Raw genomic sequence first — 24,277 nt, 5'->3', positions numbered from 1 at the left:
TAGTCTGACACACACTAGGGCTGTCACGATATACCTAATCCAATTCAACTTTCGATTCTAAGGTCACGATTCGATTTGATTTTCGATACTATACCGGTATATAGGATATACTATTAAAACCTAATTTTTTCAGCACTGAGAGCCATATGACTATTCATTTAGGCCATTGCCTTGATTTATAAAGAAAAACACTTGTTTCTCAATAAGTCACTCTTATTTGAATGATAACATGAGAATGAGAATAACAAATAGTTTGAGGGTGCGACGCCCTAGGAGTCAGTTTACTAGGCTAAATCGTGGCAGCCTTAAAGGAGTAGTTCACCCCCCAAATGACTTTTTTTCTATTGATTACTCACGGCATGGGGATATGAAATCAATAACATTTTAGTTTTTTGTTGCACTGTTAAGATAAAAAAGAATTATTATAGTAAATGTACCCCCATTGATTCCGGATGGGGACCCAAATGCATTCAGGTCCCCATCCGGAATCAATGGGGGTACATTTATTGCAAACAAATTATTGTCTTAGGAATGTGACAAAAAAATAAAAATGTTATTGAACTCAAGTCTCCATGGCATGACTAATCAATGGAAAAAAAGTCATTTTGGGGGTGAACTACCAGATCACAAGATCACAAGATAACACGCAATCACACAATCACGAGATGTAGAAACACACACACACACACGCACACACGCACGCACACACACACACACACACGAACACAAGCATCTTTAGCCTTGACACTTTTACTGTTGGAAACAAGAGCCCTGAGCGCCATTTCATTTACATGCAAATTGACACCCACTAGTCCATAATACTCTCCTGCCTGTCGTGTACACATGTCTGTGTGTGTGTGTCCATGTGCGCACACGCAAACTGTGGGTGTGTATCTGAGCATAGATGAGTGTGTGCGTGCGTGTGTGCGTGCATGCGTATGTGCCTGTGTGCCTGCGTGCCATAACTATACTCTGCAGGCTCTTAGTAAAGATGCCATCCTCTCATGCTCTCCTATATCATCCACACTAAAAACTAGGCCAGAGAGAGAGAGAGCAGGAGAGAGGACTCACATCATTTCCATTATTAGGTGTATTAGCTTTGGTCTTTGACAAGACACAGGAAGAAGAGTCTGCCAAAAGGAGCCCATTCAATCACATAGCAAGCACTGTTTGTCATCTCATGTTCAAAGTGAATCATTATGTACGGCTGCTAGGAGCCTCCTCTGGTCACCTTTCTGCTCCTATCAGCGGAAGGGATCAAGTATCACTTCAGCTGATTGAGCGTTTTGAGCACTAAAGCAGGGGTCCTCAACTGTTTTCAGGCCAAGGACCCCTTAGCTGAGAGAGAGATGAAGCAAGGGACCCCCTCTACATATTGTATAAATGTGTGATGCAGGTTTTCGTCGATAGAGATAGATTCATAGACATGTTTGACAGCACTGTCATTAGTCTATGTTGGATTTGTGTTTTTAGTTAACTTGACCTTTCACTCTACACCAAACCTATTTGCAGAAAATAGCCGATCTACAAGCTCTCAACGCCTCTGTAGATCTGCTATTTTTGGCTAAAGTTCGCCTCAGAATTGGGATGTGAGGGTTCAAGTTGTTAATTTTAAAAGAATTATCCTATCACACAAAGATTTGGCGGCCCCCCTTTAGTAACTCTGAAGACCCCCTAGGGGTCCCGGACCCCCTGTTGAAGACCGCTACACGACAGCCATGTACAGTGGCAGCATCTCTGAGCCCCATCACTGCAGATGTGAGCAGTGGCGGAAAGTACATACATTTACTTAAGTATTGTACTTAAAGGTCCGCTGTCAGCCCCGAAATTATAATAGTATGATACAGTAGGTCATGTGGTCTCTCTCTAGTGTGCATCCTCAAACAGTCTGAAACTGTCTCAGTGTAATCTGCCCAACAACAGCTGACCAGTACAGTAAGTAGTCATACAGTCAGGCTATACAGACAATTAATTTGATTGGCTTATAATTGCGCATCCCCACAATGACAGTTTTGAGGTACTTTTACTTGACTGTATTAGTAAGTATTTCCAATTATCAGTATACATCTCAGAGACAAATATTGAACTTTTACTCCACTACAATTATTTGAAAACTTTAGTTACTTTGTAGATTTTGATTATTATTAAAAAACATACATTAACCACTTAATCCCTACATTTAGGCCGTTTGAAAATAGCCGATCTACAAGTTCACAATGCATCGCGAATTGTAAGCTTAGATTGCTATTTTCAAAAGATTGTTGAAAACTTGAAATGGGATAATGAGTAGCCTACTTTTACTTGTACTTTAAGTACATTTTGATGCCAATACTTTTGTACTTTTACTCAAGTATACATTCTGAATTCTGGACATTCTTCTACGTTGCAGTATTAATACTTTGAGTACAGTGGCAGGATCACTGCAGAAGTGAGATCAGGCAGAATATTGCAATAAAACAGAGTGGCCAAGAGTGAGAACAAGAGTGAGAACTCAAATGTGAAAGGTCATTCCTTTGTGACACAGCAATGCAGTATGTTTAAAATCAAGTACTTGGCGCCCTCTCTTGGCTGGGTTGAGATAATGCATGAAACCTCTCTCTCTCTCTCTCTCTCTCTCTCTCTCTCTCTCTCTCTCTCTCTCTCTCTCTCTCTCTCTCTCTCTCTCTCTCTCTCTCTCTCTCTCGCTGTGTGTGTGTGTGTGTGTGTGTGTGTGTGTGTGTGTGTGTGTGTGTGTGTGTGTGTGTGTGTGTGTGTGTGTGTGTGTGTGTGTGTGTGTGTGTGTGCGTGCGTGCGCGTGTGCGTGTGTGTGTGTGAAGGAATTCTTCCTAAATATTAGCACATTTTCTCATCCAACAGGGACAGTCAATCATTGGTCAATCATAGCACAATGTCATTAAAAACACTGAATGTGGCCGCAGAAGGACAGAAACGACATTACATGTAGCAGTTTTCCCTCATACAAATTGTATTGATGATAATTGTCTGTTGCGCTGCACTGCTTCTTCCTCTCTTGTTGGATATAGTGCATAATAGCATTTGGTAACCCAGGTCTATGTAAATCCACCAGTAGAGGAGACAGATAACAACAAAAGCCAGGAGTACTCTGGGTCCCTATGGAGTTGAGAGCAGATATTCAGCTTTTTCTGGCCTATAAGCCTTTTGACCCACTATGCTCTGTGAAGCTCATTGTATACATATTTACCAAAATGTGGTAAATATGTTTAGGGAGGTAGGGAGGTTTAGATCATTTAATGATCTAAACCTCCCTGCTCTAAAGTTCCATTGCAGCATTCACAGATCTCTCTGCTTCTGTTATAGGCTAAATTCATCCTGGGATGTGTTGCTGAATACAGAAATTAAGCCAATTATACAGAAGCGATTGTAAGTGATTGTATGAATACCTTCCCAAGCTTCCCAAACCCCCCTCCCTAAAACCAATTAACCAATCAATGAATGTAGGTCTGAATTCATTTTTAGCCTAAGCTATGGCATTGAGTGGCGGATAATCAGTGTAATATTTTATTATCTTCCCAGAGAATTAAAAGGCTCCCTGGTGTGAGGAAGTGGATGGGTTAGCCAGATTATTTCTGTTATTATCATGTTGAATGACTTGGCCAATGGCCTCAATCCCATTTATCCCTATCAGACCACTGCTTTGCACTGTGTGTATGCTACTATTCAAGTGTGTGTGTGTGTGTGTGTGTGTGTGTGTGTGTGTGTGTGTGTGTGTGTGTGTGTGTGTGTGTGTGTGTGTGTGCGTGCGTGCGTGCGTGCGTGCGTGCGTGCGTGCGTGCGTGCGTGCGTGCGTGCGTGCGTGCGTGCGTGCATTCATGTGTGTATGTTCGAATGTGTGCATGTGTGTGCTTGTGTAGATTCATGTACTAGAGATGCATGGTCATGCTCTTATGTTTTTCACTGCTATTTTACAGTGCTAAACATATTTCTGCTTCCGATAATCATTTTAATTACATATTTATATATTTATTCAACTCATTTGACAGAGGTGTGGTACTGTACTATGTGTACAAAGCCCAATACAGTATATTATAATTCATCGGTTGATAATGTACTGTAACTCACAGAAAATAGTGCAGCTGTCGGACATATTGTGTTCTCGGCATGGACCATAGTAATCAATCCACCTCTTTCCGCAGGAATTTACTGGAGATTTTTTTTCACCACACTTCCGGTTAACAGCAGACATCCAAGCTCACGTTGCGTCGCAGATGCAGCCGTTGTGAGCTTGTAGATCACACTCGGCTGGCGCCGGAAGTTCCTCTGCGCAATGCACTATGGGATGTTGGAAAGTTGTGGATAGACCAATAGTAATCATTGCTGTATAAAGAAGAGTCTTTGCAGTAACAGGAGATGGCTCGCCCCATCTCTCGAGCTATTTAGTAGAAAATAAATGAAATACATTTTCTGGTCTGGTTATACTTTTATCCAATCAGGAACACTCACAAAGGTTATTTATCAGCTTAAATTGCATAGTTCAAAATTTGTCTGCTAATTTATTTTCCCATCACTTCCGATTTCACTTATACTTGGTGTCCTGTATGAGTTCTCTCTACTGATTTTTTGGATAAAAAATGTCATGCCAGCATTTGTTTTCAGTTTACTAAAGAGCTGGAGAGATGGGGAAGGTATTGAGCAAACTCTCTTCTAGATCAGGGGTCTTCAACGTTTTCAGGTTGAGAGAGAGATGAAGCAGGGACCCCCACAACCTGTTCATAGACTCCATATAGTTTCATTGTTTGACAGCACAATCATCAGTGTATTTTGGATTCATATCAAGTTGTGTTATCAGATATTTAACCACTTGGACCATCAATACTTAATAAACTTGACCTTTCACTCTGTACTTAGTCTGCTCTTTTTCCCCTCTACACCAAACCTCTAAGCCAAAAATAGCCGATCGACAAGCTCACGTTGTGAGCTTGTAGATCTGCTATTTTTGGCTAAAGTTCTCAGAATATGGACACTAGGAAGTGCTTAACATAACAAAAGTCACACAGATTTGGAGGACCCCCCGGTAGTAACTCTGAGGACCCCCTAGGGGTCACGGACCCCCTGTTGAAGACCCCTGTTCTAGATCAATGATTACTATCGGACCACTTATCAAAATATGTTTATATCACTTACTCTTTTAATTGTGAAAGTGCCTTTGACATTTTATTATATATTTTGGGAGTTGAAGGGGATAAAGTCCAAATAAATACAGCTGTGTTTGAGTGTAAAGTTGCAAGGGAAATATAAATACCACACCCGTATAATTGATCATCAATTCTTTATTACAATCAATTCAAGGTTTAAAGCTAAATTAAGAGAGTTAAGATTTTGCCATGAAGAAAAGAAACTCTCTCAATAAAATAAAGCCTCAAGATTATGGTTTGTATTATTATTATTATATTATGTATATTAATGGTAGTAGTATTGCACATTTTCTAAGTTACAAGTTTGATTTTGACATTGTCTTTTCCCAAATGCAGAAAAGTAACAGAGATTCCTCTATTGGACATGTAAAGATTTTTAGCAAGGCGGCTAAGCAGCTTTCAACACCCTCCCTCGTGTCGCAGATCGCAAAGTATCACGCTGAGAGCTTTATCATGCTACGAGATGCTAGCAGAATTGGATCAACTCTTGGAGGCTGCATCCTTTCTCGCAGCACACGTCAGGTGTCTTCCAAGCGGCACGACGCACACGAGAGGGTGCACGGTACCAGTGCTGGCCAAGGAAGTAGTCGTCTGCCTCCCCATCTGGCTGTGAAGCGCTGGTGGGGAGCTCTGGTGTTGCCTGGAGGCCCTCTGTTGGGATGCCCATGTCCACTACATAGAGACAAACAGAGGGGAACAGACAAAGTAAGACACAGAAACAAAGTTAAGCCTCATTTATAGAATTATAGGATGAATTAAGCATTATCTGGCAGGGTAGAGAAGATACTGTATATCACTAGTTCTGTTCCCCAACATGTATTCTACCCCATTGAAACATGGATTATCTGACCAGACAAGATTCAGTAATGGCCCCTGAGAATTGCTAATACTATGGTACAGTATGGATGGTACTGGATATACGGCACTGTATGTTGTATTGTATTTAGTTTCAGATGTTTAAAAAATATGTAAATTAATCTGTGTAATGCAGTGGTCTTCAACAGGGGGTCAGGGACCTCTAGGGGGTCCTCAGAGTTACTACAAGGGGTCCTCCAAATCTTTGTGTGATAGAAACTTTTTTCTCTTTTTTACATCAACCACTTCAACCCATATTCTATATTCTGAGAACTTTATTGACTATTTTCGGCAAAGAAGTTTGGTGTGGAGGGGAAAAAGAGCAGACTAAGTACAGAGCTAATGAACTGCTGCAAGTCCGAGGAGCACTGACAAATGAATTTCACCCTTTTCTTACTGTGATTGTATTTTTAAGGTGTGAGCATTTCTGTTTCTGATTCTGATCAAGTTAATTAAGAATTGACGGTTAAATATCTGAAATTGACATGAATTCAAAATACAATGATGATTGTGCTGTCAAACAATGAAACTATGGAATCTCTGAGGTTGTGGTGGTCCCTGCTTCATCTCTCTCTCAACTTAGGGGTCCTTGTCCTGAAAACGTTGAAGACCCCTGGTGTAATGTGTTAATGTTCAGTACTTACGGTCAGATCCACTCTCACCCAGCTCTGGGGTGTTCCTCCGGTACCGGTGGGAGTTGCCACAGGCGTTGACGGTCAGACGGACCAGATCTCTCCCGCACAGTTTAATCCTTTCCTGGCCATGGACTGTGGGCTCTCCCATCAGCAGCAGCACCAACACACACATCATCAGACCCCTGAGGCCTGACATTGTATAGTTTACCGTCACTTCAATCACTTACGGGAGCAAGGGTCTGATGGAGCCGAGAAGGAATAGACGGATACCTAAAAGGCTGGATTGTGACTTTTTCAAGTGATCCAGAGGGGTTTATATACTGAATGTGCGTCAGCCATTGCATCTTCAACCTTGGACAGGGGAAAACCTGTCCTGATCTTGTGCTCAGTGATGAAGGCTGGAATTCTCATTAAGATAAAAAGCTGTCAGATGATGATGGTGATATATTGTACGCCATGTGTTCTCACTCCTTCTGAGACCGGGACCCAAATATGATCCTACACTGTGAACCAAATGGACCCTTACAGGTCCATTTGTGCACTCAAATTAACACTGATCATTGTATAGTATCAATAGAGCACCAAAGGGGGAAGAACAACAGTATGTTTTATTTCATTTGTATAATAAATTGTATAATAATTATGACTGGGGATAGACAAAATACCCCTGTGGCAATTAAGCATATATTTTGTAGAATACATTTAAGGTTTGGTATACATCTCTTATGAGAGCTTATTCCATTTGTTAGAAACAAATAATTTGTCCACAACACTCAATTATCATTACACACATTGAACATGCCTTCTCAATGTTTGCTTGGTTACAATCCAGGCATTATTTATTTTTAAAATGGCATTGTCATGTCAAACTACTATAGTCCCCAATCAAATTATCCATCAAAAGATTTGCCCTCAAAATGTTATATCCAAATTCGATATACTTATAACCACACATAATTCAGAAAGAGCTATTTCTAATCACTTGTTTATGTTTGGCCTAATCACAAGTCTATTGGACATGGAATCATTGCCTTGGCTATGTTCTTTTCTAACCCTTATCTTGACAGATGCTGATGAATTGGAACTTAATGGAACAGAATAGAGGACATACGGATGTCAAGGATATTGATACTGACGTTGTTGTCCACACACCTGCTCCACAGGACTCAAAGTAGTCCGATCATCACACCAGAAATGACTGGTTTGCAAAACATTAATAACAATGTGTAATTTTGATGGGCAAGAAATAAGAAAATATCAGCTATATTTTTTCCATGCCTTACACCATATTCCTAAACTTCTTTGCCTTTTCTTTTTTTTTTACTTCTGCATCGACACGTTGTGTGAGCTTGTAGATCAGCTATTTTTAATATTTAAAAGTATAGAGCCCATATACTGTATACACTAGACATTTCAAGCTCTTATATCTTTATAATCCCACAGTGATAAGCACTGTATCCTGAAGACACTACTCGGTGGTTGTGGAATTATTGATTTATTTCTTTAGAAAGATTGAGTCTTTGGTACATAAAACTACACAATGTTCTACTTGTTGACCAGGGTACCAGGTGTCCACCTTTTACCAAAAAATGTGCCTATTTTCGTCATATGTTCACCTGACATGCCCAGAATAGGAATGCTTGAGTTGATTAAAGCAAAATTGCCAAATAAAACATTGATTAAAAAAGTACTCTTGATAATGTACGGCTTGATCATCTACAGTACAGGCCTATGTCCATTTGTTGCAATAGTATTAAGGCGCTGGGAAATCCTCCAAAAGTAATTACAAGCTTTTCTGGCACCATGCAAACAACGGGAAAAGTTATTCTGCAAATGTACAGAGACACACCAACTCAATTATCTATGGGTCTAGTACTTTAGTACCAATCTGTGCATGCCTGACTGCTCACCTCACTGTGTGTGTGTGTGTGTGTGTGTGTGTGTGTGTGTGTGTGTGCGTGCGTGCGTGCGTGCGTGCGTGCGTGCGTGCGTGCGTGCGTGCGTGCGTGCGTGGCTGCGTGCGCGCTTTTTCTTCATAATGACTGAAATCATCCTTAGTATGGATGTATGCCAGTATTGGTCTTTGAAAAAGTGATGTTCATGAACCATTTTGTATTAAAAAGGGGAGATTTTATAATATACTTTCTTCATAAAGAGAAAGAAAGATTTTGTTTATAAGAAAATAGGGGCATTAAAGAAATAAATAATGTACCAGACAACAGGCAATGATGAACCATAATGATTGATGAAAGACTTGCTCAAAGCTTCTAGAGCTTAATTGCTGCGGCCACTATTAAAAGCCATTGGCATTCCTTCTGTTTGCTTATCCTGTAATCCCATTAGACAAGCAGCCACCACAGAATAAGACTGGTGGCAGGGCACAACTCCTAATGGCAAAACTGGAAACTGGATACAGTACTGAAGTAGAGGAGCTTCTTTATTGAGTCAAGGCAAAATATGCTGTAAAACTAAGACAAGAACATGAACACATGCATACATACCTCTGTATATATACACATTTTATATAGATTCATAAATAGCATAGCACTGTGGTACTGTGGTATTTTATCACATACCGTATATACCACAGTACCGTTAACATGTTGAATCCATGAACTTTTCAACACAGGTCTCCAGAGTGAATTGAACATTGCAATCATGTGGTTGACATATACTATCTGGTCAGCTACCAGCATGTCCCAGCAAAACATACTTGAAATTATTAGTGTCAAATGTTTTAGCTACAACATTTGTAGCTAAAATTGTTGACAGCTATGTCAATGTCTGATTATTTGACATTTGATCTGACAGTGGGGATGGGCAAAATAAATAAATCTATTTTTACTTAGCTAAAGCCACAATGCATTTGCATTTATCCATCCATGTTGATGGCTTTAACAGTATTGACTTAAAATTAGATGAGTGTAAACCATATATAATTATTTTAAAATGTGCACACTGCAACGGCAATGATTTCTTAAAATGTCATTAACAGCGCTTCCAGTAGAGCAGCTGGTCAAAAGAATCACAGTGATCTGTTCACCATTATGCCACTAATACCTTTACTACGTGAAATCCTGATCAAACATCTAATCCTTCTGAGACAGAATTAGATGCATCCAGGACAGGTACTGTTCTTGGACACAGATATCATGCTGCCCCATACAGTAGGTTGATTAATTCCTGTCCATTTGACAGAAGAGTGGGTCACTAGCGTGCAAACACCACCTATTAAAGCAGAGGCTTAAAGCTTATCTCCATCGTTTCTCCTCCTCCATTTCCTCCTCTTGGATTCTTTACTGTCCTTCATTCCATAGGCCCAGAATAGCCACAGGCAGATGGGGCCAGATGCTCTCCCACCCGGCTGATAGGGATGATAAGGCCACTTAGGGTTAGCAAGGTTATACAGTACATGGACAAATCATCTCAATCGACTGTATCATGACCCGCACGCCTGCCGCTGGGCCGATAGTGAACCTCGTCATCGGAGTCCTCTGGCTGTGGTTCGAAGCACTGGTCAAAGTTGCGTCTCAGGCGTTTCTTAATCTGAAAGCTGCGCTCAAGAGCATGGGTTTGGTTGTACTCCTGTTCCTTGAGCCTGGCGTAGTAGTCTGAAAACTTGTTGAACAGGATAGAGATGGGCATGCCGTTGAGGATGATGCCAAAGGAGATGCAGCCAAAGGCCACACAGCGGCCAAGGTAGGAGATAGGAACCACATCGCCATAGCCCACAGTGGACATACTCACCTGTGTGAATGAAAAACAAAAGGGAAGCATGTAAACTTGTGTTCTCCAGAAGTTACAATTCCATTCAATAAGACACCCATGCACATCAACATTAGGAAGGTGCAAGCAAGCAAGACCAAGTTCAACGACATAAATCAGATCTCAAGAATCACATCCATAATTCACATTTTGCAAATGTGAGTGATCATTGTTCAACGACGTGTGAACGATGATCTGACCTAACTTAAATGATCTATTCCATAGTGCATACGTTTTGCTGTTCATCACTCTTGAAAAGAAGTGAGGTCACTTGATGAAGCACTGCGCTTCTTTTTATAATTTACAATTGGAGGTCAGTCTGTAAAGGACTTAGTAGCTATATGGTCCCTTTATTCTATGGATGTTCATCCTTGAAATCTACTTCTTCACATGTATACTGTCTTAAAGGGATATTCCACTTTCAACAGGGAGCAGTGGAAGGGCCTCTCTCCACATACACACCCATTGTAACTTCAAACTTCATTTTAACCATGATAGATTCATTCAAAACAACCATTATTTTTTCTGGTGACTCATACTACCCTCCTAATACGTGAGCAGGCCGTGTTTTTTCTCTAACTTTTTTCATTTATTTTTAATAATTATTTGGGAAAATGGAAAAAATGAAATACAAATAAATAATTATTAAAAATAAATGAAAAACGTTATCGAAAAAACACGGCCTGCTCACATATTAGGAGGGTAGTATGAGTCACCAGAAAAGATAATGGGTGATTTTAATGAATTTATCATGGTTAAATTGAGTTTGAAGTTACAATGGGTGTGTGTGGGGAGAGACCCTGGGCCTGGAGGACCTGGTAACATTTACATCAATCAAGCTAATTAAAAACTGTTCAGGGTGTTCATAAAAGCCTGATTAGATGATAAAATTACCAAAAGTTTTTTTGAAAGTGAAATATCCCTTTAAGGGACAATTCCACTCTGAACCATGTTTCTGATCCTGTTCTTACCATAAAGTGACCATGGGAATGACTCCAACCTGACTCAAACTTAGCCTGGCGGTGCCAGCCTCTATATCACACACTTCGTTTTGGGAATTGGGGGGTGGTGTAGTTGTGCGGTCTGGTTTTTACCAGGCTAACTCAAACTGCCCCCTGTCATTGACACTGGCTGCTGTCAAAGAAGACAGACTGATTTGATGTGGTGTAACAGTCATTAAGTCACACACAGCCGAGATTAAAAGCCCATGATTCAACACAACTGGAATGCAACATTTCTATCACTTCACTGCAACAACTGTGTCTGATCTGAAATGCAACTCGTTACACAGCATTAGGCGAGATTAGGCGTGTGCAACTCAACAGATGCCACCCGTCAGATGAAACCTAACGTCCTTAATCAGAGAGGAGAAAACATGGGAAATGTCATCTAATACCTTGTGTTGGGAGGTTCACACGAAAGCATGTAAATCCTAGGATTATATATTATACTTATCAACAACGGAAATTTGTTGTCTCACTCGAGTGTGAATAAGTAGAATGAAGAGAAAGGTTCACTGATCCAGGGCTTACTGCTCTAGCTAGCTCAATGATAGAGGTGCTTTTTGTAATTAAAAAAAATATATATAATAATAATAATTCTCCACCAGGCCGGAATGGCCGGGGCAGGGATTATGTTTTTGCCCTTGTCAGTCCGTGTGTTTGTGTGGGTGTGTCCGTCTGTGAACATCTAATCTTGAGCACCGCTCAACCAGTGGCGTGATATGGATTTTAGAAGAGTGGGTCCTCTAAATTCATGACGTCATGCGCGCACACTGTTTTTATTGTTAATTTGTGTGTGTATATGAGGCGCGCGTGCGTGCAGCAAAATAAGTGTGGACTCGCCGAGCCCACGCGAGCCCATGGCATCTCACCCCTGCGCTCAACCAATCTGTGTGAAACTTTACATGCACACTCCTAGTAAGCCAAGGAAGAATCTCCACCCCATTTTTCTAATCGGACGCATTGTAGCGCTATAGCAGGCCGCTTCATGTTTTGGCCTATATCTCTTGAACTCTGCAATTAAAATCAAAATTTGCATGGATTTCTTCTTCATGAGGCAGCCTCCCATGCATGCCCATTTCCGCCTGACTAGATTTTTTGCCATTTTACTCCTACAGATTTTATAGTAGTTAGGGGTTAAGCGTCTTGCTCAGGTACACCTCGACACATTACCTGGGACTTTCTGCTTCCCAGACAGGCTCTCTGCTTATTCAGCTATGGTCACCCAAAATGGTCTTGTGTGTCATGTGAAAATGACCATCAATCTCATGAACCCAATATCCAATCATTCCCAACTTGGATTCACGTGTTGAGGGGCCTCGATACAGAGAACCTCCAAAACTGCTTTCAATTCTGCTCATAGGGGGTCCCCACAATTGTGAACAGTTGCACAAACTCTGTTCTCCACAGAGCTTCCTCGTGCCCTGATGGTTGTACCCCACAACTGACACGGCCCTATAGGCAATCCAACCTGACAGAGATCAGCTCTCTGAGGAGCACACCTTTCTAGTTGAAATCATATTAGATAGACAACCCTTTATTTATCCCCAGGGAAATTGTTCGCTCTAATGCAAAAGTGTTCAGGGAAATGTCCATATTATTTACTGACATAGTGATAATGTGACGTTACGAATCCTGACCATAACCACTAAAAAAAGGCTAAACTGAAACTACCTTTAACACTGCTGTTCATGCAGGTCCAGCAAATAGGACCTGAAATACCAAACATGAGACTTTGGGAGGTTGAAACTGGCAGCCTACTCACCGCTGCCCACCACCAGGCATCTGGAATGCTGCTGAAAGGAGTCCCTGGCTGTTCCGACTCTACGGTGTGCATCAGCGCTGAGAAGCTGAAGATGCCCATGGCAATGAACAGGAACAAACAGCACACCTGAGGGAACACGGCGGGAAATAAAGTGTAAAGTAAACGCTAATCTAAGATCACACATTGTGGATCATACACGTATACTTAAGCCCCTTTTCCGCTGACAAGGCCCAACACCACACCACTCCACACCGCCCACTTGTGCCAGGTTTTCCACTACAAGGACCTGGGTAGAGTTGTGTGAAAGCGGTACTAAACGTGGTACTAACAAGTATCCAATCTAGAGTAGGTCTGTATAGGTCAAACAGGGCCAAACACTTCATAATGACTGATCACTCACTGACTTTTCATTTAGACCACCAGGATATATTCTATTGTGTTATAACCACTATTATAATCTATTATAATTATGTATTATAATTATCATAGTAATATATTAATACTTTATAGTGTATTATAATCAAAGTTATAATCCATTATAGTGTATTATAATTAGGATAGTTGTAATACAAATTTATATTGTATTATAATCACAGTTAAAAGGGCCAATTTGTTCTTACCAATAGGGGTACTTTTGTGTAATGGAAAATGTAAATGTACAAATGTAGATATTTTTATGTGGTGCGGTGTAGTGTCGTGTAGTGTGGTGCTAAAGTTGCAGTCGAAAAGGGTCTTTAGTGAGTATAATGTGTGTGTGTGTGTGTGTGTGTGTGTGTGTGTGTGTGTGTGTGTGTGTGTGTGTGTGTGTGTGTGTGTGTGTGTGTGTGTGTGTGTGTGTGTGTGTGTGTGTGTGTGTTTGTGATGGTGGTGGTGGTGGAGTATCTGATTGTGTCTGTGTACAATACTGGGCACCTGGGTGTCAGCTTACCTGCTCAGAGCACTGGCGGATGGTGAAGCCAAACGCTCTCATTCCTGTGGAGTGGCGAGCCAGTTTTAGAATACGGAAGATGCGCATTAGCTTGACCACCTTAAGCACTTTGCTGACTTTGCTGACTCTGGCCATGGTCTTCAGGTCCTCCTGGGCGCCAAGGTCCTCTGAACTCGTGAACATTTCAAAAATGATCTGAAGAAAGTAGGGCATAACGGCCACCAGGTCCACAAAGTTAAGTGCACTTTTTACAAAGTGTTTGATGTTGCTTGTTGTGAGAAGACGCAGGAAATACTCCAGGGTAAAGAAGACGATGGAGAAGACCTCCACCCACTCCATGTAGGTTCTGTTATATATTTTGTACACCTTGAGCTCACTGACTGTGTTCAGAGTCATGGCCACGATGGAGATGAGGACAAATAGGCTGGAGAACACGGCAAAGGATTTGGCTGCCAGTGAGGAGTACGGATTCTCTATCAGGTCCCACACGATCTTCCGTAAACCACCGAGGAACATGGCATTGTAGCACTCCTCGTCCTGGGGATGAGCGATCTCTGCCACCAGCTCCTTTTGCACCTTCAGTTGGTCTTGGATCTCATCAACTTTTTCTTCAAATAGAATCCGGCAGCATCTGAAAAGAAAGAGACAGTCACCGTTAAACCGAATGTGTTTCCATACCTGCACGAAAAGAAAAAAAAGAACAGAGCCACACACACAGAAATCATACACACAAATCCCTGGTACAATTGCATATTCAAAGGGGGATCTGAGTGCACCTTGGTGTGTGCCTCAATTTCAGTCCCCAGAACTCCATCTCTTCATTGAAGTTGATGGGACACAGGCTCTCCATCACCCATATGACATTGCTGCAGTAGAAGTGGAAGATGTAGTGGAAGAACATGGGGTCTCTATCGAAAAAGAACTCATTGTTGCGAACGTTATAGTCGTCGCACAGCGTCAGCCGCTTGACCGGATCTTCGCACAGGGCAAGGATTCCAATCCGTGTTTTTGGGTAACGGAGGACCAGATGCTTGGGGATGTGAAATATCTTCCCCCCCACATTGAGGTTGACAACATTTAATTGTCTTGGTTTGGGTTTCTCTTTGACAGGCTGTTGTTCGTCCAGATTGTCCATAGACGTCCATGCTTTCACAGAACTGACTTGCGAGAAGGGGAATTCGTTCTCCTTTTCCTCAGTGCTCTGATTAAAGCTTACATCTCGTTTTATGCTGGCAAAAAGGCTGGAGCGGCGCTTTTTCAAAACCTTCAATGCAGGCCTCTTGCCTTCCATACCGATGGCACAGACTGCTATTATCCTCCCGATGAAGTTATCCGCCTAAGAGCAGGCCCACACGGTGTATGAATGAAAACACCTAAAAAAACAACAACAAGAGTATTCCACACTTATATTCCAACAGGATCCTTGGTACTCATGAATTCTGCCATCCGGGTGAATGAAAGAAAGAAAGAAATGAGGACAGAAAGAGCTGCCACGTTTTCCTCTCAGCGTGCAAGAAGATCAGCAACATGAGTTGAGGATTCAGCCTCCTCACTGATTCTATAATCCTATTGCTGTTCTTTCTGTCCAAACGCAAGTTAAAAATACTGTCCGTGAGGATTAGTGCTGTGATTTAAGGCTTTGGCTTCTAAGAAGAGGAAATGCAAAGAGAGATAGTGGAAAGAGATGTCAGTCTTACGGTACATTGATGACAAGGCTATTAAAAGCTTATGTGCAGGCAGTACAGACAGAAACTGTAGGTACTCTGTCTAGACCTCAGCATACTAGGTGGTTGCAGGGACCATACACTCTGTCTCTAAATGTGATTGATAATACTTTTTGTATAATTAATACATACATACATACATACATACATACATACATACATACATACATACATACATACATACATACTGTACGTACGTACGTACATACATACATACATACATACATACATACATACATACATACATACATACATACATACATACTGTACATACATACATACATACTTGTGGTGTCAAAGATAATCAAAGCCTAAATATAATCATAATGTAAATGTAAATAATATTATATATAATATCATTCTAAATAAAAAATGTTTGCCATGTTGTGCAGTAATATAGAAAACCATAAAAGGAGTAACCAATGCAGCTACACCCAAATATGGAGTGTGTTGTCTAACCTCAATGTGTCGTCAAGGCATCATGCGGAAACAAATCAGTCAGCTCAATATATGGGCACAAAAGGAGGCATGTCCATATACAGTAAAAGCATACTGATGACATCAGGGATAATGAAGGTGTGAGGGCTGCGTAGCCAAACCTCTAGTTTATTTAAAATTCATAAGAAGATGTGAAATGTTCACAGTTCAGCAACAATGTTTGGCAGACTTTTTGACAGGGAAGCAGCATTGAGTGTAGACTTAAACACAAGTAAGATATACAATGGCTTCCATGCTGCTCAGGTCAATTCGGAGCAGCCCATTGAATCCTGCCTGGGCAGTACAGTTCGCATCTCGCTCAGTCAGTGCTACTGCTCAGCTACAGGCTCAGGTTCAGACAAAGAGCAAGAAGACGCTGACGCGGCCTGGGGTGAAGAACATCGTTCTAGTAGAAGGAGTCCGGACTCCATTCCTGCTGTCAGGAACCACATATGCTGACCTGATGCCCCATGACCTGGCCAGAGCTGCTCTAAAGGGTCTACTACATAAGACTGGTCTCCCTAAAGACGCTGTAGATTACATCGTCTATGGAACAGTCATCCAGGAAGTAAAAACCAGCAACATAGCAAGAGAGGCAGCACTGGGTGCAGGCTTCTCCGATACGATCCCAGCTCACACCGTCACAATGGCATGTATCTCTTCCAACGTGGCCATGACCTCAGCAGTTGGTTTGATCGCAGCAGGCCAGTGTGATGCCGTCGTGGCAGGCGGCGTGGAGTTCATGTCTGACGTTCCCATCCGCCACAGCCGCAAGATGAGGAAGGCCATGCTGTCCCTCAACAAGGCCAAGACCATTGGTCAGAGACTGGCGGTGATCGGTAGCCTCCGCATGGCAGATCTTGCACCAGAGCTGCCTGCTGTGGCTGAATTCTCCACGGCAGAGGCCATGGGCCACAGTGCTGACCGTCTGGCTGCTGCCTTTGGGGTGACCCGGGTGGAGCAGGACGAGTATTCCATGCGATCGCACTTAAATGCCAAGAAAGCACAGGACGCCGGCTTACTAGAGGACGTGATCTCCTTCAAGGTGCCAGGCCGAGACATCGTCTCCAAGGATAACGGCATCCGCCCGTCCACCATGGAGCAGATGGCCAAGCTGAAGCCAGCCTTCGTCAAACCCCACGGAACAGTGACCGCCGCCAACTCCTCCTTCCTGACTGACGGAGCCTCGGCCGTTCTCATCATGTCTGAAGAGAAAGCACTGGCCATGGGCTACAAGCCTAAAGCCTACCTCAGAGACTTTGTATATGTGTCCCAGGACCCCAAAGACCAGCTGCTACTGGGGCCAACGTACGGCGTGCCCAAAGCTCTGGACCGTGCCGGGCTGACCATGGACGACATCGATGTGTTTGAGTTCCATGAGGCGTTCGCAGGGCAGATCCTGGCTAATTTGAAAGCTATGGACTCAGACTGGTTTGCACAGACGTACATGGGCAGGAAATCAAAAGTCGGTGCGCCACCGATGGACAAGTTCAACCTGTGGGGAGGCTCCCTGTCCCTGGGTCACCCGTTTGGAGCCACAGGCTCCCGGCTGGTTACAACCGTAGCACACCGTCTGCAGAAGGAAGGGGGACAGTACGGACTGGTGGCAGCATGCGCAGCAGGAGGACTGGGTCATGCCATGGTGGTCGAGGCCTACCCCCAGTGAAGCACGGAGAACAACATGTCTAACACTTTCTGTGGCTCCATCACAACAACTCCACATGCTGCGTCAGTAGAGCTACGGAGGCTGTACATGCATACCGCCACCACTTTGTCTTGATTGGGGAATCAGCTGTATTCACTGGTTTGTAACTGTTTCGTTGCATCACGTCACACACAGAAAATGGCCCATGTACAAGCTCTGTAGCTCACAATGTGTCACAGATGCGTTGTGAGCTTGTAGATGTGCTATTTTCTATGCATTGACACCTGCTTGCAACCAAGTATAAATCAGGCCTGTATTTATTTGTCCTGGTATGATCAGTTGCCTTGGTTTTGTTTAACTTTAGGGTGCAGCGTTATTAAGGCGCTACTCAGCACTCTTGAAATTTGCAGTGCAACATAGAGAGGTGAAAACATTCAAGAGGAGCTAATAATAACTAGTCCTTGCCCATTCGAACATATATGCTCCGATTTATGTGCAGTTTGGGCTTTGGGGTGTGCACAGTGTGAGGGATTGAATGTAGGAGTCTCAGAATGTTGGAGAACCCAGACGTATCAGTGATGTCAGTCATCTCCAAATTCGGGCACTGTTTCAGCATGCGGCAGTTACCATGGAGGCAGCATCAGTGATGTCACTCATCTCCATATTTGGGTGCTGTTGCCTTTGCGGTGACGCATGCGCAGTACAGGCGGCAGTATGAGTGATGTCAGTTATCTCCAAATTTGGGCACAGTATCAGCATGTATGTATATCGTCTGTGGGTTGTTTATTATTAGTATAGGATAATAGTATTGTTTATAAAATGTAAAATGTATTTTTCTGAAAGATTGCATGTGCTTATGAGCCAACAACATCCCACTTGAGGAGAACTTGGTGAAATTAATGATGAAATGCTGTATGCGGTATGACCCACAGCAACATTTTCCCCATACAATTATAATAGCAAATTGTCAATTGATTGCGGATTCATACAGATTTTAATTTTTCCAATAACTTTATCCCGTTCCCACGAGTTAGGAACTCATTCCCACAATATAAATGTAATAAAAATAAAAAATAAATTAAGTGTGTGGGGGGAAAAAAGAATTATTCTACAGTTATTCTACAATTTTTCACCAACTTTGTGTTTATTCCTGCACCCTTAAAAACCCCTGAAAAACCCTGATTGGAACTGAAAACCCCTAATTGGAAATGTCTTTATTTAATAAGAAGATTGCTTTTCAAATGTTTTCCTCTGTGAGCGTTGAGTTTGACATGCATGACTTATCTTTCTTACATTAGCAGAAGGCTGATTAGGTCACGGGTCACAGGTTTAATCCCCACTGCCACCCTGAGGCAATGAGGTAGGCCCTATGTTTTATGTGAATGTTTCCTTTACCTGTTCATTCATTGTAAGATAAACCTTTATTGAAATTCCAGTTGACATATGGCATTACAGCAGTTATGAAACACAGAAAAATACATAAAAATAATAGAAAATAAGTCACCAGAGGTATTAAACGCACAGGGCTTATAGTCCAGTCATTTTAGGGTTAGACCTCAGACAAATTGCAATAGTAGCAAACTCAACTGATTTTGTATCCTCATTATGTCCTTAGTGAGGGAAAAAAAGTCCCAAGGAATCCCACCGGGGCAAAGTTTTGAAAACGACCTACCTACCTTCAATTACTATACACTACAATATAACGGAAAAAAATGACTGAAAAAGAATCTGCTTTAAGTGGGATATGAGGGGTTAAACTAGGTGTTTTTAATTATTCTGAATCCATTGCAAGCATTTGTTTTGCATGAAAAACATTCCTTGGGCTAAAAACGGACCCCAAAAGACTGAAAATTGATGAAAATTGACGTTTTGAGTGGCCATTTCTGGCCCAAGGAATGTTTTTCGTGCAAAACAAATGATTACAATGGATTCAGAATAATTAAAAACCTCTAGTTTGACCCCTCACATCCCACTTAAAGCAGATTTTTTTTCAGTAATTTTTTCCTTTATATTGTAGTGTATATTAAGTGAAGGTAGATAGGTCGTTTTCAAAACTTTGCCCCGATGGGATTCCTTGGGACTTTTTTTCCCTCACTAAGGACATATTGAGGATACAAAATCAGTTGAGTTTGCTACTATTGCAATTTGTTCCAGGTTTGGCCTAATTTTGGCCTAAAATGACTGGACTATTAGGAAAAGAGTAGCCTTCTACTACAGAAATCTTGCTTGGCACTCCTCAGCATTTAAATGGGACTGCATTCTGCTTGGGAATATGTTGAAAGATCTTTCAAAAGGTGTAGGCAATATAGCCCATAGTTTTTGCCACAAATACGTTTTTTTTTTTGTAGTTCAACCAAACATTCTCTACCAAACTCATCGTTTCGTAACAAACTGAGCAGTTCCAGAGTAGTGAAGGTTCCAAGCAAAAAAAAAGGTTATGATTTTAGTAATGGTATGGTCCTCCTCCTAACCCCAGTTTATATGGAATGGTACCGTCCAAACTACCGGAAATGGAATTAAATGCAATATAAATTATAAATAGAAATGTAACATAAGAAAGATTATTTAAATTCACATTATATACTTACATCATTTGTATGCACATAGAATGTATACACACAATTAAACAACAAAAATACAAATATACCATTATATTATTTCTATCCAATAAAATGAATCCCCGCCCCACGTGACTTCCTTTCCGGTCTAAGCTGACAACATGGACGCCAGCCGCGTGCAGCCGATCAAGCTCGCAAGAGTAAGAAACTATTAAATTTGGGCAAAATAATATCAACCAAACGGATTTATACAAACCTAAACTATTACTGTCACGTTCGGTCGTGAATAAACGAAGCGAAATGTAGTCTGAGCTTGGTATTTGCGAGCGGTTCCTCGGCCCGTGTTGCTCCCATCATGGAGGCTATGATGCATGCTTCAGCTAACCAGTAGACTGATAGCAACATGCTAGGCTAACGTTACTATTAAACATAATGGCAGTGGTCGTGGTTCCCTGTATGTTGAATATTGCATTTTAAACTAAAAGTCTCTACATGTTAAAAACCCTAATTTACACGTGTTGTCATTTTTTAGGTCACCAAAGTGCTCGGAAGAACTGGTTCCCAGGGACAATGTACACAGGTAACGTTGATGCTACTATGGTAAACTGGCTAACCGCTAACGTTCTTCATGTTTATCAATGAGGCACTTTTTTTTTAACTCCCTTCAAGGTGTGTATGGCATGCAAAATCGTATATTGGGTGATTTGTTTTAGTAGTTTAGCAAAGTAACGTTTTTTGTAACAGTTTGACCAATTACTGGGGATATAACATTAGTTGGTCTGTTGGTGTCAAGTTGCACTGAATTTTTTACCTTTATTGTTGATGACAATTTAAAGAAACTTGCATTTCTTGACTTAAAGTCATAGCTTTAAGAAGACCAGTGAACTGTACTGTCATAAAACTATCTTTTCCTATGCAAACTTTTAACAAATATGAAAGTCAATCAAAACAATGCTGTTGTGCCTCTCTACAGATGGGATCCATTTGAACTAACATATGTGTAATCTGTCTTGTAAATTATTTTATAGTCTCATCCCTTTACTCTCCTGTTTAACACATGTGAAACATAACCCAAAAATAGGTCATACAAACTACTTATTTTCTCAATTAGTCTCCTCAAAAGTGACTTGATGTCTCGATTATATTTCATTTGCACGGCCTGGTAGAGCAGTGATTTGATGTTCTGTTTCTTATTTCAGGTCCGTGTAGAGTTCATGGATGACAGCAACCGCTCTATCATCAGGAACGTGAAGGGCCCAGTTAGAGAGGGAGATGTTCTGACACTCCTGGAGTCTGAAAGAGAGGCCAGGAGGCTGCGATAGGTACAGTTACCTTCATGGAAGCAGCTAATTGTTTGAGGTGCTCTATGATGTAGGGATGTGTGTGCCCCATTAAGTTATTCATGGGTCTAGCTTCTTTTTGCTCTTAAAGTGCAACAGAAGGACGTATTTAAGTTAAAAATGTGCAACATTTCCCCCCGGGGAAGATACCCACTGTTAACCACAGTGAATGTCCCACTGCCCTGTTTATTTTGGTGTAGAGGTTCAACTAGGCAGCATTAGTTGTGCTGCTATTATGTGGCATTGGCCCAGGTGCCTTATGTCATTGTGGATGTGATGTGAATTGGCTGTGTTATGCCTCTATCAGAGTCCAGGGTGAAGAGCATATCGCCTCACTGTGGTGTAGTTTTCTAGCTATCACCTAGGCTTTGTTATACATTTTTAGGTGATGGCTAGAAAACTATGCTCTTCACCCTGGACTCTGATAGAGGCATTACAGGGTGGTAAGCCCAGGCAAGAAGAGCAGTCTGTTACTGCAGTAGCGACTTGTATAGGTTGGTTGGGCACTTTTTCAATAGGGAGATTATATTAGTTTGGATGTGTGTTCCTCCACGGTGAAACTGATCTCTCAGGTGGGAAAAAATTACTGGCAATTTTGACTTGATGTGTACCAGAGTGGACACGTGGTTGTCTAAATGGTTATCAAACATTCATTGCTAGATTTCCTGTTAACTATATTTCTTTTGGCTGAGTACCCCTTTCACCAATACAAAATCATTGTTCCTGATGCTAACATTTGAATTTTCTGTGTTGGCTTTTTTTCCCCGTTAATAAGAGTGAAACGGTCATAGTACCCTAAAGAACCCCTATTTGACAATAGTCTACATTGCCCCAAATAACCAACTCTAGGGATTAGAATTGACGTGTCTACATGTGCGGAAGATTGGGGAAGTGGTTTGAAGACTAAAGGGGGAAGAAAGAATTATACGTTGAAAAGGCTCTCGTTTATTAGGCACTTAAAGATGTATTTGAATATATTAATAACTAGTGTTTCCTCTTCGATTTAGCAGGAAGAGTTATGTGAAGGTATCTGCTGTATGACACTTTTCTCTTCTCTTTTACAGTGCTCAGTGGAGATGTTTGGGGGTGCCAATCCAATGTGTGGATGGCGTGTCCTGTCACCTGCAATGGCCAATGGCTGACATCTGCAGACTTTGTTAAAATAAAATTTGGTTATTGATGGATGAAGGAAGTCTTGTGTTCTGTCATTGTTTTGAGGTTGGTTGTTATACTGATGCTGCCCCCAGAAAAACACTGTCTTTATAAACGGCACTGTAGTAAACAACCTCTTGTGATGATGTGATATTGATATATAAATCTTTGAAGAATCTGATTTGCTCATACCCATCTGATTCTATCCAACCATTGGGATATTTTCACATTTCATTCCATTGTCAAAACTTTTTTCCTTTTTTTTTGTCAGAATTACAAAACTAGCCAATGAGAAATCAAGCATGGCATTAAAATAGTCCCTCTTGTCCGAGTACTATCACTACTTGCCTGCTGATATTTTCATATTTAATTCCACTTTCAACTGTTTTTGTTCAAAGAAATGGAATACCAGCCAATGAGAAATTATGCAAGGCATTGAAGTAGAGACACTTGTCTGAGTATTACTATCACTACTTTTCGGTTTTCCTCTAACATTAATAGACCAAATGAAATCTGGGAATAAACTGCCTTCATATTATATATTGGAGCACTTGTGACAGCTGACAATGTTTCATTATCTAGCTAAATCTTAATTTGCACACCCAGTATTCTCTGGGAACAGCAGCTGCTATAGCGTGCTGATGGAGCCACATGCAGGCAATGTTTTTCTGAATCTTAATGATTGTGTACAAACAAACCACGTTTCTGTATAGAAATGACCTGTGATTGTGCTATACTTGGTGTAAGAAAGTTTAGCCGGCCATAGAGAAGAATATCCAACTGCTGGGATGACTAAACTCCTTGATGTGAGGGGTTTTGAATAAAATGCTGCAGATAAGTAGCCATTCTGACTGCCACATCTACATGGCCAGAAAATATGTATAAAATAGAGTGAAAATGCTATTTCTGATTTGTCCTTTAATTTAATCTAAATCAGCGGTCTTCAACAGGGGGCTGGGGACCCCTAGGGGGTCCTCAGAGTTACTACAGGGGGTCCTTCAAAATCTGAATATAGAGACTTTTTTTTCCTCCTTTTTATATTTACCACTTGAACCCTAATGTCCATATTCTGAGAGCCAAAAATAGATCTACTAGCTGCTGCGAGGCGTTGTGAGCTTGTAGATAGCTATTTTAGGCAAAGGTTTGGTGTAGAGGCGATGGAAAAAAGAGCAGACTAAGTACAGAGTGAAAGGTCAAGTTAAGTATTGACGGTTCAAGTGGTTACATATCTGATAACGCAAATTGACATGAATCCAAAATACACTGATTTTGCTGTCAA

General features: G+C 41.5%; 4 protein-coding genes across 4 annotated transcripts; 2 read left to right on the top strand and 2 right to left on the bottom strand.

The window, feature by feature from the left end:
* Positions 1 to 5,619: 5,619 nt before the first annotated feature.
* Positions 5,620 to 6,839, bottom strand: LOC308285060 (relaxin-3-like; the record flags this gene model as incomplete). Its single annotated transcript, XM_080725778.1, has 2 exons — positions 5,620 to 5,825; positions 6,653 to 6,839. 2 exons carry the CDS (start codon positions 6,837 to 6,839, stop codon positions 5,620 to 5,622), a joined length of 393 nt encoding a protein of 130 aa, XP_080581904.1.
* Positions 6,840 to 10,069: 3,230 nt separating this feature from the next.
* LOC308285059 (potassium voltage-gated channel subfamily V member 2) lies at positions 10,070 to 15,393 on the bottom strand (the record flags this gene model as incomplete). Its single annotated transcript, XM_080725777.1, has 4 exons — positions 10,070 to 10,390; positions 13,175 to 13,300; positions 14,103 to 14,733; positions 14,879 to 15,393. The coding sequence occupies 4 exons, from the start codon at positions 15,391 to 15,393 to the stop codon at positions 10,070 to 10,072; spliced, it is 1,593 nt and encodes a 530-aa protein (XP_080581903.1).
* A 1,154-nt stretch (positions 15,394 to 16,547) lies between these two features.
* On the top strand, positions 16,548 to 17,969 carry LOC308284549 (trifunctional enzyme subunit beta, mitochondrial-like; the record flags this gene model as incomplete). Its single annotated transcript, XM_080725207.1, has 1 exon — positions 16,548 to 17,969. The coding sequence occupies one exon, from the start codon at positions 16,548 to 16,550 to the stop codon at positions 17,967 to 17,969; it is 1,422 nt and encodes a 473-aa protein (XP_080581333.1).
* Positions 17,970 to 20,640: 2,671 nt separating this feature from the next.
* Positions 20,641 to 23,034, top strand: rps28 (ribosomal protein S28). Its single transcript, XM_080725406.1, has 4 exons — positions 20,641 to 20,706; positions 21,039 to 21,086; positions 21,706 to 21,828; positions 22,911 to 23,034. Exons 1-3 carry the CDS (start codon positions 20,668 to 20,670, stop codon positions 21,826 to 21,828), a joined length of 210 nt encoding a protein of 69 aa, XP_080581532.1. The 5' UTR covers positions 20,641 to 20,667; the 3' UTR covers positions 22,911 to 23,034.
* The last annotated feature ends 1,243 nt before the right edge of the window (positions 23,035 to 24,277 follow it).

The sequence above is a fragment of the Nannobrachium achirus genome, assembly GCF_963921795.1.
Source record: "Nannobrachium achirus genome assembly, chromosome: 5".
In the NCBI taxonomy this organism is placed as follows: Eukaryota; Metazoa; Chordata; class Actinopteri; order Myctophiformes; family Myctophidae; genus Nannobrachium; species Nannobrachium achirus.
Note: the sequence above shows the minus strand (reverse complement) of the source record. Positions and strands in the feature narration are given on the sequence as shown.